This window comes from Acromyrmex echinatior, chromosome 8, assembly GCF_024713525.1.
Source record: "Acromyrmex echinatior isolate Ae372 chromosome 8, ASM2471352v2, whole genome shotgun sequence".
Taxonomy (NCBI): domain Eukaryota; kingdom Metazoa; phylum Arthropoda; class Insecta; order Hymenoptera; family Formicidae; genus Acromyrmex; species Acromyrmex echinatior.
The window spans coordinates 233,010-251,122 of record NC_141859.1 but is presented as its reverse complement, the minus strand read 5'-3'; the positions used below and the strand labels follow the sequence as shown (position 1 = coordinate 251,122).

The window sequence follows — 18,113 nt, the reverse complement described above, 5'->3', positions numbered from 1 at the left end:
TGTATAAATGAATTTTGTTCTATATTTATTTCTCATAATTTTATTCTATTTTCTTTACTTATATATTTTTTTTAAGTTTATGCAAAACGTATACCATTGCGTAAACCTTGCTCTCAATTTATTGGAAGTTCATTTTATTAACACATACAAGGTATTACATTACAATTTATAAATTATATTAAATAATTGCTTACTGATAAATATAAGATTCGAACTATTCAGAAATATATTCGAAGGTTTTGATAATATTATACCAAATGTATTTTATCAATAAAATAATTAACATTTTGTTAATTTTAGCTAGGATTAATGTTAGAAAATACCCAAAAAACATTTAATCGAGAATATCTGATCAAATGCTATATATAATTAGTGTAATTGAATTAATAAGCGTCATGAAATGAATATTCGTAAGGCGTTACGAGTTGTCAGACAGAGCCTTGCGAAAGTGAAACCCAACAATTTGTCCGACCCGGTTTAACCGGCTAATCCTTCGTCCTGGTACGCCGCAGCTTCGAAGTACTTCTTCGTGGACCTTTTCGTCGAGCACTTAGCGCTCCTTGCTTGGTCGCTAATTAAGTCGTCAATTCCAAGCGAGTCGTCGGGATGAGATGGAACTTGGGTGCTTCCTTTAAATCTTGAGTAGAAGTTCGTTACTGCACTCGGCCACGGTGAACTCCGGAAACTGATGGTTGTTACTTAGACTGCTCATATCTATCATGGTTTCCCTCACTCTCTTCCTCGCAAGCATCCTTGCCACTTTATCCCCCCCCCCTCTCTCTCTCTCTCTCTCTCTCTCTCTCTCTCTCTCTCTCTCTCTCTCTCGCCGTCTCCGTTCGCGGTTTTAACACCCTCCTTCGCGAAAGCTCCTGGAAACTCCGTCGGTAACGTTAGGTCAGGTTATATCGAACCTAGGAAACCTCCGGCGAGAAGGAGAACTCGGCTTGAACTCCGATGGAACTCCGACGGAAACTCGGCGTGAACACTCGGCGTGTCGCCACCAACTAAGTTGGAGAACACCACCCACTAACCTCCGTAAGGATTCCTCGCTCATCCAGGAAGCATCGGTGGCAGCCAGAGAGTCCGACCACCTTACATGCCTTCGTACCTTCAACTCTGATCCTCCGTCTAGCACTATAAACGTGGGTCAGGCCGCAACCATAAGTTACTACTAATGTTGTTCCTGTGTTGCGTGACCGAATTCGTTGAAAAGGATTTTGGATAGTTAGCTAATTTTAAAATTCCTGCGCACTTTATTTTGTTAATTTCTAAGCAATATAATTTTCATGTAATTTTTTTTTATTTTTTGATAACCATGTTAGACGAAATTCAAACTATGATATATAAATCACAAATCAAATAAAATTATGAGCTGCAACGGTTATTAATGTCGAAATGTCATAATTATTATCGGATTATAATGTTTGCAAAGGATGAATAATTTAGCTGTGCAGACATTTTGATTCCTTTTTTGAATTTCCTTCAATGCAATGAGATAATTCAAGAAATAGAAGCAATTCCGAATCCTGCTCCCATAATCAATTTGATGAAACCTCTGATTAAACTTTGGGTCAAATCATAGACATTATATAAGTAACGTTCGGAAAAGCTAAATTGAAATTTTTATGCAATATTATTTGTACTGGAATGGAAATACATATATAATATTTTGACATTGCATTTAAATAACATTAAAAAGTCTTGGGAAATTTTGTGGCTTTAATATAAATTTCAGTTTAACGATGCTAGAAGACCGTGAAAACATATCTTCTTACGAAGTAGTTCATCCTTAAGCTCCTAACTTATTTTCTTCTCCTGTTTTGAAGGAAGTAGTTCCGTTTCGCGGCCGAACTTTGACATTCCACCACTTCGAACGAGTCTGTCGCGAAAGTTTAATTAGATTCACCTTGAGGCAATTCCAGGCTCCTCTTCCATCGGTCGCTGGCAGCAAGTTAATGAGTCGATAATAAATTTTATTTAGTTATAAAGATAATGCCTTTAATGAATTTGAGGAAATATTCAAACTGCTTCGTTTGATTACCACAGAATTCTATTAAAATTTCACTATATATATTAGGTGTTGGAATTAATTCGTAGCGTTTTACAAGTGATGGGAAGTACTTTCATTAATGTATTTTTTAATGCTCATGTGAAATAAATAACATTCTTTCATTAAAAACGCTACGAATTAATTCCAACACCTAATAATAGTTCAAAAGAAAATTTCTATTACTATATATATATATATATAAAATCTGTTAGAGATCATTTTTCTCTTTTTTTAATGTATAATTCTGTGGCGGTAATTAAATTTTACGGTAAATGAAACAAAACATATTCAAACACATTTTTTCTATCTTTTATCATTTATCCGTAATTGAAGACGCATTTTTACCGCGAATGGAATATTTTTGTAATGTCTTTATTATCAGCTGAGTGACGATTAACATATGCACATGATTATTTCATTTTCTACTATCTCATAGTTCATCCTATCATTCTGTATAAATAAATTGTAAATAAATTAGCAATCACAATATATAGTTTGAAATATACTATACGGGGCGCTTCCCGAGCAACGGGTTTCGTGTGACGATAGGCGAGCACATATGCCAGGAGTTGATAGAATGGTAGATTTACACGATACCAAAATACAAGCGGTGAATTGACCTCGACCGGGGAACTTTATCGCATTACGCCATACGGCGTTTTTCGTAGCGTCGTGAGGTCTCGTTACACTGTGGGCTCTAACCTCATCGAATTGACCCTCTACTTTGACTTAGTCCAAGACAGAAATAACGTTCTTCGTCCTGCGGTATCCGACCCCCCCGTCGGAGAATCAACGAATTCCCCAGATGACTCTGAAAAGCCGCACGAGGATTTCCGACGTCATAAGAACGGCTATTAAGACAGCGATAATAGTCGGCGATATAATTCGCCTTTGTTAATTAAAGCGTAACGAGGCGATAGCTCAAAGGTTTCATATAATGGATCGGACACCGCGATCTTCATCTTTGATCCTCCACAATACGACTCATAATTTATTCACAGGAAATTCCCGGGACTATTTTATAGATTCCGATTTTATCTCAAGATAAATCTGATTTAGGTTTTTTTTATTACTGTGTACGAGATTTGATCAATTAATCATTGAATTTTTATTTCCATTAATTTTTAATATCTAAATATTGCATGTGTATAAATATCAATACATTCACATACAATAGTAGATTTATTATTATTTTATTTATCGTAAAATACATATAAAAACATATAAAAAAATAAAAACTATATTTAAATTGTTTAAACAAAATTAAATCTATATATTTAATTTTATTTTCAACAATAGAATTTAATCTTTTTATATCTAAGTCTATATATTAAACTTAATATTAACTTTATATTAAACATTATTATTTAATGTTGTTTGTATCGTCGTGCAAAAAAGTTTCCTGTATTCGCGTATGAATAATTTTGATTTAATCAAATCTATTGTATCTTGTTTCTTTACTGTGCGTCATCACTGTGAGTCTTAATTACGAGCACAGAAAGGGACTTCTTTTGCGAGAAGAAATCTTCGCGGGCACACTACCGGATTTTACCTTTCCGTTTCCCCTCAGTCATTACTCTATCGGGTTTCTTTTCGTAGTTTCTTCTGTCGACGTTGCAAAAAGAAGAACAATTCCTTAATTTCCTATATAGTGGCTATATTGTCCGCTATCCCAGGACGCCCCGCTGCGTTATAGCGCAGTTTAATCACACTACAAGCGCGCATCTCTCGTTAGCGAAATATCATAGTTGCTATAATATGCGGCTACATTCCACACAACGACGTATATGTACATTGCGAGATGTACAAGACATTTTCACTGCTCGGAATGGCATCTAAATCTTGCGGTGCTGTTGCGAAATCGATAATAATCTTTTCTTTGATGAGAAATGGAAAACAAATTGGCACTGTTACGCTTTACGTGTAAATTGAAAAATAGCACTTATTATATAGGCGAGTTATTATACGATATTTCCTTATAAACTTCTTGGTAATTTTTTTTATGCCGAACACAATTTTATCGTGAAAACTTAGAAAGCTTGCAGCATTGTCACTTGATTTATTTTATATACTCGTAAAAGCTGTTCAATTACTTCGTTTTTCTTTGTATAACTTGTATCTTTGTAAGAGGAGCGTAATTTTAGATTATTATAAAATTTAAATTTTTTTTTGTGATGCAAAGAAAATTAATACCATACTTTTTAACATAATTTTTTCTAAAACATTACATTGTAATACTCTGATAAATAGTACGATCGTAACATAATGCTTTTTATATCTAAATATATTTTTGTGTTTGTTGAACAGTTTTAGACTGTCAATAAAACATTTATGTTATTTACATTATATTAGTGTCTCGCGTTACCGATTATTGGATCTATAGTGAATATGATCATCAAAAAAGCAACGAGGAATGAGGAACAGTTACATTGAAGAGCGTTGCACATAGTTGAAAAACAGTCCTAAGAAAACCGAAGAAAGAAACAGATCCTGAACGAAAGGGGATGCTTGCAATAATTGTGATTTACGATTTGGATGCTCGCAAAGTAAAGCGCGGAGAGATCGTTTGAAACCGTGGCGACGTATTTTTCGAAGCAGAAGAACTGGTCGGCAAGACGAGAAGATGAAGAAAAAGACAACAGGGTACGAGGGAGGAAAGAAGGAAGCGAGATTACGGGCTTCCCGCTTTTTGACAAATCACTGATGGAAAATCCAGCGAACCGTGGAGAACCGCGATATACTAGACTGTATCTTTATACTATCTGTAGGCTTTGTGTAATTATTATGTGTATCTATGAAAATTATCTTAACGAGTATAAACTTTAATTGGTGTTCTTTTTCACGATTTTTAGGAACCGATGGGTTAAATGGCAAAGCTCATAATTCCGTTTTGTGATACGGGGAAATCAATTTTTTATTAATTTTTTATTAAATATACTCAAGGTATTACTGTGTGTGCCTGATATAGTGACACGTCTTATTATACGCTGATATACTAGATTCTAAAACGAAATATTACATGGGTTTTCGTTTTCAATATGTATACATCTAGCAACATATTGTTTGAAGATTACACAGAGTTAATCCGTGTACTTGATAAATTCATAGTGGCAAACTGTATATAATATTGAGAGATATAAGTTGAGGGAGGAAAATTTTAGCATATGAAAAGCTTAGTGAAGCATTTCACAGTAGCAATCGAATCCTCAGTGTTTCGGACCTCAGCGACATTCGTTTATCTGTCTCACTCTCTCTGTTTTCATCTCTCTTGTGTCGTCAGCTTCGGTTGAGCATTTACTGGCATAGAGGGTAGGACGCAATCAGTGCTCTTGATTTATCGTGGCAATATACATTAAGATACCGACATTAAAACTAGGGGAGTCTCCCATGGATCCCGAGGTTTCATTATCGCTTAGAACAGAGGAGAACTGTCGTCACATTGCATCGAAATGCTTGGAGGAGATTGAATTCTCAGTTGCACTTGACACCTTCGACATTTTTCTGAAATTAACAGTGATCTGTTGTTCGCATGCATTCTTATTTTCTTTTTCATTAGTAATAGAAACCACAATTTATTTATCCTGGCTATTTTCTTGATGCTTCCATGGGTGCTTTCTATATAACTAATCCGTGCTTTTCTTCATGTCTTGGTCCATTCTTGATGTGCCAACCACGAAACGTTGGCACATCAAGAATGGACCAAGACATGGAGAAAACCCGCGAAGCACAGATTAGTTATATACTGGCTATTGTTAACAAGTGGATGCATTATTGATGTTATACTGATTATAAAAAATAAACTATTACAACCGTCAGAATATTATATAAGAGAATTTTTTAATCAATAATTTGAAATATCAATAAGAAGGCACAGACACGCGCACACATACACGTATACACACGCACATCGATTGCCAATGTCACGAGCAAATTATAAATATTATTAAATTATAAGTAGTATTACCATTAAATTTTATATATATATTTATGTTACAAAAATCTAATTTTATTCGATCATTTTAATTATGTATTATTTTAAATTTAATTCGGTACATAATTGTAATTTGCGCATCACTTACCGCGCTAAACACTTATTGCCAATTATTGCATTCATATATTTTTTTATATTTATTATTTAATATTTTTGAATTATTAACGTTTCTTTCAAGAAATTATCTCAAAGGAAACTAATTTATTTTTTTCTCTTTCGTCAGTGTGCTAAAACTATGCAAAAATATGAGTCAAAAGAATTCGCTAAAAATGCTAAGAATATTTAGAGTTTACGATATAAGCTTTTGAAATTATCAGTGATATGACTCGTGACTTTAGTAAATCGCATGACACAGCTCACCGTGCTCCCCGATACGTGCTCTTCTCGATCTCCCTCATCCTACCTCTTTGCCATGAGGAGACTGAGTATCGAGTGGGCATCAAAGTCTCGAGTTCCTCGAGAACTTTGGAAGGGGTCACGGCGAGCTTGTCCAGTACCCGCCTGCCAATTACGGAACAGAGATCTAACCGTAGTAATGTGTAGTGTTTCCACCATTGTCTGCAGGACCAAGTGGGGCATACAGTCCGGATGCGACGATGGGCTACATGATGGACGGACAGGCGGCCAGCATGATGCACCGACCGCCTGGCGATCCTACCTTTCACAATCAGTATCATTATCCAGAATACTACGGACATCACTTATAAAGGTTTGTGTATATTATGCTGATGTTCCGATTATCAATTTTTTACGTTGAATTACAGTGTGTGTTCTTATGAATTAACTTATATGTTTGTTTCATCTCATTATCATTTATCTTGGGTCGATATTTTTAAATCAATATTATTATAATTGAAATTTTTAGTGAAATGAATCGCAATTCTCTTGTTCACTTTTACTCTAGAGGATCTAGCTTATTTTTTTTAATTTATGTATTTATTATTGTTATTATTATTTCAAGGTAATTTCTGTTTATAATATCAAGATTTATTTATTTTTCATTCTTATTTACTAAATTTTCGCAGACTGTTTCTATCAGAAGGAAATATTTTTCTATTCAAACTCCCTAATATTTATCATAGTCAATATGATAAATTTAAACAGGAATTGAATTTGTATTTTTTTATTTGTGACTGTTGTAACATGTGACTGTTGAGCTGCCCAAGCTTATATAATCTATTAAAAAATAATGACTAATAAAACAATCAATTAATTATATATTTATGAGGGAGATTTCAAAAAGAGAAAGAGAGAGAGAGAGAGAGATTTTATAAAGAAAAATATTCATCAATGTTACGAATAAAATAGATTATTTAAAATGTCTTATATTTTTATTTTATTTTAATATTATTTTCGAAATAACATTTTCGTTAGACTGAGGATCGCCAACCTCGGATGTTTCAGAAGTACTTGCAAAATGGAATGGGCGAAACGATGGTTCTAGCAACACGAAAAGCGTGATGGACCTATTGTGCTCCAGTTGGCGCAGATCAGAATCGGGGGACAACGATGATCCGTGACCTCCAGGACGATCACCACGACAGTCTTGATGATTTCTTACTACGCCACACGTCGAAATTCGTGATACTTGGGTGCTTGGGGATGAGGGAGAAATACAAAAAGAAAAGGACAGAATCAAGTTCCCGTTTAAAAGAGAAAGGACAAGGTAGATGAAACGCCGCAGGAGGTCGATCGAGATCGTAGAGACGTCGAAGGAAGAAAGACGGTTGCAAGATGAAGCAAAATGGCTACGAACGCGAGGAAAAAGGATGAGAGGAATGAAGCCGCGGCTTGGTCTCGAGAGTGACGCGGTCGCGAAGAAATTCATGTGATTGTTCTTTGTACAAATATCGCGGTGTAATATTGTAGTGATTGAAGAATTTAAATGTTAAATTTTAATACAGTCGCGATCGAGATATATTAATGAAATATAAGTGATATATAGGCAATTTTAGCGGGCATGTACATTAAAAAAGGAGAGGCAAATACACACCCGGTGCTCGCACGGAATAGAAAATATGTTCAATGCACAGACGACGCAAAAGAGGTAAAAGAGAGTACGAGAGACACGAAAAAGAAGAAGACAAACGAAATGGCAGTATATATATATATATATATAAATATATATATATGTGTATGTGTGTGCGCGCGCGTGTGTATGTGTATGTGTGTGTGCGCATATATATATTATGAATATAAATAACAAGAATGAAAAAAGAAAGGTTATTAGATGGCACGGGAGATGTTTAAAGATATATGAAAGCAAACTGACGCAAATACAGAAAAGAATTAGGTCGAATGACATCGACGCGTGCGAACTCGAGCGTCGACTATTCAATTGCATATATATATATATACAAATATATATATATATATATATAGGAAACATTAAAATTTGTACAGTTATTAATTATAAATGAATTTACTAATTAAAGGAAAAATATATTATATATATATGTATATATATATATATATGTATATATATATATATATGTATATATATATACACATAACGGAGAGTAAAATGAACGTGTGGCCCCAATTGTAATATAAGTCGAGCGTTGTAGTTGGACTGGGACGATTATCGTATATTACCGATGCGTACTAGACACAAGAAAATTTTCGCGCAAATCGAAAGAAAAGAGTGGGAGATACAAGTGGCGCGAATGAGAGAATACATGAATGAATATATTGAGAGATTTTAGATATAGGTAAATAAACAGAGATATAGATATCAGTGAGTGAGTGAGTGAGTGAGTGAGTGAGTGAGTGAGTGAGTGAGTGAGTGAGTGAGTGAGTGAGTGAGTGAGAGAGAGAGAGAGAGAGAGAGAGAGAGAGAGAGAAAGGGGGGGAAGGGAATGAAAGAGTGAGTGTGTGAGTGGGTGAATGAGTGAGAGAGTGAGTGAGTGAGAGAGAGAGAGAGAGAGAGAGAGAGAGAGAGAGAGAGAGAAAGAGAGAGAAAATTAACGTTCTTTGTCATACATTCGATGACGCAGCAATATCTCTCTGAGAATCCTACTCTTTAAAACCCCAACCCAATCCAACCCTCGCTCCAGCATAAATGACATACATACACACATTTACACACACTCAACATACATTTCTTAGCTTTGTGAAGAGACACAGGGATATACACAGGTACATCATATACTTGTACACAGAACGTACTCTCCTACAATCCATAAGAATAATTAAACGAATGTATACGTGCGCGATCGCAGCTTTTATTATAATATATTCTGTATAAATAGTTAATTCAATTGTGAAAATAAGATGAAGTAGTAGACGAGAAATTTGATTGGGAGAATCGTTCTGCGAGCATGTTTACTTGCCTTCATTTTTCCGACTTAGTAGTTTTCTTGTTACGAAAAAAAGAGTGTGGGAAAATAAAGAATCGGACAGAAAGTCGAGAAGAATAATTTACTTTCGTCGTTATTTTCTTCATCTATTTTCGACAAAATTCTGTGATCGGAAAATGTCAAAGAAGGTGAGTACGTACGAAATAAAAGAAAGATAAGGACAGTAAATGACTGATATTAAAAATGATATAATCTGCGTATCTACGTATTATGCATATGTAATAATAGCCTTATGCAGTGTTTTATTACAGTTTGGAAATGTACATATTTTTATTTAGCTTGCTGCGTCAAAAACTCATGTTAGTATTTATTATGTCTTTCCGTTTCCTTTTGACATTTTATCATTTTCGTACAGCAGCGTGCTTAATGATACTTTCATGATCACAATAAAATTAAATGATTTAATTAAATCATTTATTTACGCAACGATTTATTCAAATTTTTAAAAAAAGTCGAGACATGAAAATACGATCTATATCGAATTTTCATCTAATAAAAGTTTTCGTGAATTTTTGCAAGAGTAGATTTCGATTAATTAATTGAAGAAGTGGCCAATGGCAATTTAAAACAATGATATAATTTAGTTTTTTGTATAAATCGGATATTCATCGATCGACTAATGTATGGCATCAATAGAAATTTTGCTAAATCAATCGTTTATTTATTTGAAAACAAGTGTAAATGATCATCAAAATGCTTGTGTGTATGAGCGCGCTTCTGCAATTATGTTCGCGAACGATCCCTCTCTCGAATACAATTAATTCGCGATAGAGAGAAAGAGAGAGAGAGAGAGAGAGAAAGAGGAAAAACCCCTTTCAAATTTGATACTTTCCTTATCTTTTCTTTATTGATAAAGATGGTCCAGTTATATCATCGCGATGCTAATTATATCTTTCCCGTATGTGCGTGTTCCTTTAAATATATACGCACATTCATCCGCGACATATTGTTACGGTTATTTGCAAATCTGAAAAAAATTCTTTGCTTTTTTTTGCTTTCAATCTTTCTCGCACTCTTTTTCCTCCCATTTCATGCGCTCGTTTTCGTCGCTATTCTAATACTTTTGTTACTCCACGCAATTCGTCCTACATCTTTGTTAAAATTTATTATTGTCGTTTTTTTGTTCGAACATGTTAATTTCAAATTGAACGAAGAAAGAAGTAGAATGCAATCAATTTTCAATTTATATTTATCTCTTCCGATCTCTTGTCCCTCATTCTGCCGTTACAATTTATATTGGAGGAATTTATATTTCTATACAAATCTTGTCGCACATACGCGTCCCTGATATACGTAAATACGAGCAAACGATGATAGAAAATAAGAAAAAGAGAGAAACGAACATGCGAATGAGGGAACAGGAGCAAGGAGAGAGTATTTTCGGAGAAACAGAATGAATTTTCGAGAAACCTTTATAACGCGATACGCCAAACAAAGCATGTGTATTAAAAGACAAAATTTTTCAAATTAAAACGTCGATTATTATACGTGAGATCGAATTCATGACGAATAAGGGTACGAAATAATAAAAACGCCCCTCGTTAACGTCACATACGTCACGCTAGGACGCGTGTCTCGTTGATCTCTCGACGATCGAGTTACGACGGTCCGTTCGGAAGGATGGATCATCGGTACCATTCTCTCTGATCGACAGAGCACGATGAGCAAAATGAGGGAATGACGGGTAGAAGAAGAGGGAGCGAGAAGAAGGGAAGAAAGAGCATAAGCAAAAATTTTATCAATATTTTCAATACATCCACGTACATGCAAATCTTGTATAAAAGTTTTAATATAACACAATTGCTCCTGCCGGAAGCCGAGCGACGCGTCGGCAACGCATTGATGTTCCTCACAATATATCCCGATAAGTCCGACAGATTAGATTCTGCGTAAGAAACGCGAGAACGATCTCGAGATCGTACGAATCATTCGATTCTTTTTACGGCTGAAGAGGGACGTGAGTGTTGCACGTTGCTCGCGTGTGATCGGCGTTCTAGTATACTAAACTAAAAAAAAAAAAAAAAGATAACCCACGTATACCGAAAGACTCAGGTGCGAGAAAAGTCAGTATAGTTATTGTCCTGATTAAGTCGGAAGAACTTTCCAAATTCGTAAGTTACAGCGTGCATGCGTCGCGCAAACGTACGTACATGGCTCCTCTACGTGAGATACGCCAATATCGATCGTACGATCGTCGACCGTTTTTCCTCGCTAAGAAGAAAAAGTGTAAAGGAGATTCCTTGGCCGTACAAATTTATCGGGTCCTTCGACGCGAGTCGCGCCAACTTTTTCGTCGGGGAAATTAATCGCGATCATTGTAACGCATAAAAACATACCCATACGATAAGAAACAAGTAAAAATTGTTTATACGTTACAGATAATTTAATTAATTCCGGCGTTATGGATAATGCTCGAATTAATTATATTGCCCATAAGATAGACATATACATATACATTTTACGTCGTCGAGATTACATTACGCAAGACCTGATGAAGATTAATACTTTATTATTAATTTCCTTGATATTTTCCTTTTTATTAATTTTCATGAATTTTTATTACTTTATTTAATAATTCTCGCACGCGCAAGGATCGATTCTAGGACGTGATAATTTTGGCGCGTGGAATCTTCTCGATTAAGAATTAAAATTAATATTATTTACTATTTAATGATAAATCTATGAATATAATTATTGATTGAGAACGAGACAATCACAAAAACTACTAATCGATGACAACCGATATCTTCTTTGTAGCGACATTCTTCTTTGCAATATCAAAGGCAAAAGCAATTTTTATAAATTATATTTGTTATGAACGATATATGTTTAATTTTGTTGAGATCTATCTTTGGCCATGCACGACGATACATTGAGTTATAAATAATGTATGCGATCGTATGTAAGCAATTAATTTTCTCAACAAAAATTGACATTTAACAAAATTATAGTAAAAATATTTACATATATAAATTTGATTGAAAAATGATCTAAAGTATATGTAATATTGATTTTTGTAATGTTCTAAACGATTTTTGTCTAATAATCATTAACGTTAAATAATATATCAATACAATAACAAACTCAGTTTGTAATCATGTTAACATAGATACAACGCGTTAACATAGTATACTTGGAATGTTTAGCAATTTATTTTGAAATCAATTCATTAAAACATAGTTTTGATATGACATAAAATGAATAAAAAAATTTCAAGAATTAATTTCGAAAATAAACATTGTAAACAGATACGGAAGAAGATCGCACGATCGAAAACGCGTGAAAATATCAGCACAATTTGAACGAAGAACGGAGCGAGCGGACGTCATATCGGCTGTTCGTTTTATAAATGAGTTCACTCGATTGAATCATCGCCTTAAAAATGTATACGAAGTAACAATAAGATCTATCTAAATAATAATCATGTTAGAGGGTAAATCGTAACAAAGATTTTATGAGCGGCAACACGAGCGACGAGGATAATGAGAGAGTATGAGAGTGAATGCGTGCATACATGTGTGTGTTACATAAGTCTGTGTATATGTTGAATGTAAATGTGGAAAATGCGTGCGTGAATAGGAGCAAGCAAGAGAAATAATGTATAACTATTGTATAATACGGACGATGAATGGTTAACTGCTACGACATTGACTATTGCGATGATGATCATAATAATGATGATGAGCATTCTCAAAAATCATAGCAATCATTATTATAATCATAAAAGCGAATCGACCATGATAACGGGGTCTGTGAAGCTGATACAATAGTGACGTATATACGACGAGAAGACATGTGTATAATAAGCTAAAATTTTATTATATCGATATGAAATCAGATTTTTGCAACTGTTTGCGTATTGACGACCTATTGACGCCCTTAAATAAGAAAATAAAAAAAACTGCAAATAAATTAAAGGAAAAGAATGAAATATATGAATTGTGTTCTGCTTTGTAAATTGTATCGCTCTTCGATATTAACTTACGCAATTGTGATAGCAAGAGGAGCGAAAAAATGGGACAAAGATTGAGAGGAATGAATGAAAGAAGTAAAGAAAAAAAGAAGAGAATGAATGAAAGGAATGTGTGTGAGGGAGAGTCTGAGAGAAATGTGATTGCGATGTAGTTAAAAAAAAAGTATGTGGCAGTCGAAAATCCCTTCTACGTGCTTATCGTAAACGAAGGAGATGTGCTCGTTGCCCAGAATGTACACTGTCGTGTACATTCAAAAAGATAAGGTGAAAAACGAAAGACGATAGACAAAAATTAAACGGAGGATAGAACAATGGGATACCGCACGTTGATGTAAAGTATTAAGTATTATGGGACTACGTGCATACATATAATTGTACTAAAGGGCACAAGCCTCTCGAGCCATCATGCATATTGAGACACATACATTCAAATTCACATAAACACACACACACACACACACACACACACACAATCAATCAATCAATCAATCAATCATATAATACGACACATACGACACATACAGGTATGCAGAAAAAGAGAGAGAGAGAAAGGAAGAGAGAGAGAGAAAGAGAGAGAAAGAGAAAGAGAGAAAGAGATCACACTCGATCAATTGTGTACTTGAACTGATTGATTCTGTTTTATTAAACTCATAGATCGAACACGTGATGATGATGAAAGGAAGAATGATGTCAAAGGTGGTCTATGTTAGAGAGTGTCCATTGTATAGTGTTTTTTGAAACGTGAGCATTAAATGCTACATCTTGTGTACACTTGTATTACACTTTATTACTCACACCCGTGAGAAAATGCGACGTAAAAAGTCGTAACATCGTTGCTGAATATTGATTAGTCTTACTTCAAATTCAAAACAAGTATAATATTCCCGTGTCTCTCAATAATGTATTACTTTTCAATACGAATCATTTTAATTTATAAACAAAATCTTCTGGTCACATTCGTAACGTACCGACTTTCGTAGCATAAAGAAGAAAAGTAAATAGGAAATTATTCGATATATATATATATATTGAGAAAATTATTATTTTATTTGACATCATACACGTTTTTCATAAATTTGGTCATGAATTTGTTCAAGCATGACAGAGTATTTAAAATTTCCAATACTTTTTAAAAATTTCTTTTTCGATCAATATTTCCTTTTTTTTCTTATTTTCTTGTGACAAGACAATAAGTGCATACAGATAAAAGACAAGCTTATCGGGATGCAATTGAAATTTGAATGAATCTTGTTAGACTAACCGATGATATGTTATATGATTTAATATCCAAAGCTAAGGTCTCGTTGAGGAATCCCAGGCAGAGAAGAAAATGCTTCATCGTCGCTTAATAGAAGAGTAATAATCTATAGAAAAACGTAACATTTTTTCTCTATTAAGATCGTTGAAAAGGTGACATCGGCATTTAAAAATTGGCGGATTACTTATCGTATGACCGACGGAGATTTTGACAATAGAATTGGACAGAGGGTTGTTACTTGTTAATGAACTGGCTCCACTTTATTATCTGCTGCCGAAGTCACTTCTCCGAGTACGCGCGCGCACAAGTAAAAAGCGAAAGGGTGTCATTGCTGTATAAAACACATTTGCGATTCGCACGCATCCCCTGGACCGAGTTTTCTCCCTGCGTCTCTGTCTGGTATACTGCCTGTTCTGAAATATGATAGGGCGGGTGGAGGACCAGAGAGCATCGCGGTGTTGCTGTAGGTGCCAATTACTGCTGATGGTTATTCCATGGAAATGGACCTTGTTACGCTGCAGCGTCGAGAATCGGGGAAGGTACCAATTATTTTTGCTGCCATCGATGCTTCCTGCCAGGCGTCATCCAATAAAAGCGCCGAGTCGACGCTTCGTTCGGCATTGACGGTGCAAGAAGCTAACGAGACAAGTTATGATCGAGGAATGCGTGGCAGTCGAAATTTTCTGCCCCTTTCCTTCTCTCCATTCCATCATGGAACAATCGTCTTCTCGGATTTTTCTACTTTTTTCTTAACTCTGCTTATCTTTCATTATTCTTTAAAATAAACGCTAATAATCTTTAAACTGCTCACGATATTATACAATGGGATACGTACTAGTTTAATGTAATTAATCTAAACTTGATTTATGATTATACATTTAATTTAACGGGCTTTATTTTAAAAGACTTATATAAAGAGATGATCGACGATAATATGAAAGCAACTATTAATCTTGTATAAATTAATTCTATTACTTTATATCTCTTACTTTATGATTGATCAAGTATTTAATATATTTGCTGAAATTAAATTTAAATTATGTTTGTATCTCGCCATTGGGGGCTAAAAGCAGTTAGTCGATCGAAAGAAAATTTCGCGAGTGGATTCGGTGGCTCATTCGCTAAACGGAAGCAATTTCTACATTAGCCGGAGATCGTGCTGGTGGCTTTAATCAACCATCGAACCAGGCGATCCGTGAAGCCGTTAGAAAGTTCGTCGAACTAACTCGGTCGCCGTCTAACGCGGTGGTGCGCGTTAGGAAGCCGGTAATATATTAAGCGCGGGAAGGCCCCGCGAGCAAACAATCTCGTAATGGCAGGACGGCACGGCTGACTGGTGGCGCGGTAATGAGATATTAGAGCTGAGCTTGGCCTGTTAGAAGGGAGTGGCTACTTCGGGGTAGTAATGCGCGATAGGCGCCCGTTTATGTCTCACGGAGCTAGGGGGTTGTTATTACGGAGTACTGCCAGGACGAGGGCCAGTATCGTTTACTCTCTCTCGGGACACGATTACGACACTAGACTACCTCGATCCTCGCTTAACGTTCACAACTCTGATCAGAAAATTGACACCAACGGGAGTGAATATCAAGTCTTGGTGTTCAATGTACTTTTATAACTTTTAGTTGTTTTATTTAATATAATATGTGCATCTTATCCTTTTTTATTATTTCTTTAATTTTTTTTTCTCAAGTATAGTTTAACCTTTTGAATATAATTTGTCATTAATCTTGTTATACATATAATTATCTAAGTAATATTTAACAATTTTATAAAAAATGTGTTATACATTTTTTATTATTATTATTAATATTATAACGAATTTGTGAATATCCTTTTGAAGATCTTATTGTTAGTCTAATTATAAATTGAGCTTATTGTTAGTTTATTGATTCATTTTTTTAGAAAAAGTACAAGTTATAATTTAAAGGGGTAATTCTGTTACTTTGATTACACATGAAATTACTTTACACTAATTATAATTGTAATAGTACATCGCCAAAGTAATTGGTTAAGCAATAACGCTTGCACGTACGAATTCAACGATGCATAAATAGGTCGCATTCGGATAGACAGGTCGAATGCAGTATGCTTCGTGCAGCTACAACATGTTAACAAAAAGCTCGTATTGACAATCAGTGATTGGTAATGATCCAAATAACGATCTGCCACTCAATATACTCGTCGCGTATTTGAAATGAATATTAAAAATTAATAATGATGTGAAATACCTTACTGTATACACGATTCCCTCATAATTCAATGTGCTTTAATTTATCGATTCCTTGTATTTGACGGTTCGACTCGATTTTGCTCATTTATTGATAACTTTTTATTTATTCCACATATAAATTAATTACATATAAAATTTATTTATTATAATAAATTTGTGAATATTTGTTTAGAATATTTATTTAAAAATCCCGACTACGTTAAGAAATATTATTAAATAAATTAAAATAAAATTAAAAAAATTCAAAATATACATACCTAATTATATTAAGAAGAGAATTAATACGCAATAACTTGATCGTTGAAGATGTTATGTAAGAATCACATTTAAGTAATACAATTTTGGAAAAATCGCTCCCTTTAAAAATAATGACGATCGTGATCATTGAAGTCGATCGAATTTATAAACAATATATAAAGGTGCCACGCAAAATCTATTCTATCTTATAAATAGCTCGAATATGGCATAATCACATGAGAGTAGCACAGTAGCCCAAAAGCGGCTAGCGAAGTGGTAGCAAGCGGGGCAGTTGCCGACGACGGTGGTCGACAATCGCTGGTCTCTCCCTCTCATTTCGTTCTCTCTGCCACCACCGCCGTCACTGTCCTCTCTCTTTCCTCGCACCCACGTACGGACAAATGGGTGTCCCTGCATATGTAAAAGCAGCGTTGTGTTCGGCTCACCCTCGGCCAGCCATTTGTCAATGTCAAGGCGCGAGCGCCGTATCCATGGTAACACCCCTGGCCAACCGGGGGTGCGAGTGCGAGCGAGTGCAAGCAAGTACGAGCGAGCGGCGCGGGCAACCCTCAGTTTCGTGCGCTTCGACTTCCCCCGCTGGCGGAACGCAATCCCGGGGTTGCTTCCACCACTACTGCCTCTGCTACTCGCTACTACACTCTCCGCACCCGCTATCGCTGTACCCTTCGTCGCTACCCTCCCTCGACCCTCGACCATCCACCACCGCCAACCATCCACGACCGACTCAGTTCTCGATATTTGTCCCAAGCGCGCATGCGTTCTTACGATTTTCGTAATTCCTGAGGACGCTACCCTTATTCTTGGAGGCGCCTCAGGACAAGCGACCGCCAGCTGTTTCCGACATTAATAATATGATGTAATGTTCGATGTAAAAGAATGTTCAAGTTATTTCTAGTAATAAAAATTCGAGTCAACTATTTATAATTTTAATTTTCAAAATAAAGATGTGATTATGGTAGATTGAGAAAAATTCTATATTTATACAAGGAGA

The 18,113-nt window shown here is 35.2% G+C and overlaps 1 protein-coding gene and 1 long non-coding RNA gene across 6 annotated transcripts in view; one reads left to right on the top strand and one right to left on the bottom strand.

Annotated features, from left to right (window-relative positions):
* The window catches only part of hth (Meis homeobox homothorax), a 396,541-nt gene extending 382,399 nt beyond the window's left edge, over positions 1-14,142 (top strand). For 3 of the 5 annotated variants that reach the window (XM_087408373.1, XM_087408369.1, XM_011064041.2), the window contains 2 exons: positions 6,585-6,750; positions 7,446-14,142. In XM_087408373.1, coding sequence (XP_087264499.1) covers positions 6,585-6,748 — 164 coding nt within the window. In that variant the 3' untranslated portion in view covers positions 6,749-6,750; positions 7,446-14,142. Of the gene's footprint in view, positions 1-6,584; positions 6,751-7,415 lie in introns of all 5 variants that reach the window. The other 2 variants (XM_087408371.1, XM_087408368.1) reach the window with 2 other exon arrangements.
* Positions 13,752-17,666, bottom strand: LOC147908655 (uncharacterized). Its single transcript, XR_015545824.1, has 2 exons — positions 17,122-17,666; positions 13,752-16,959 (listed from the first exon to the last, which is right to left on the bottom strand). It is a non-coding gene; the product is annotated as an uncharacterized LOC147908655 (long non-coding RNA).
* Positions 17,667-18,113: the final 447 nt, after the last annotated feature.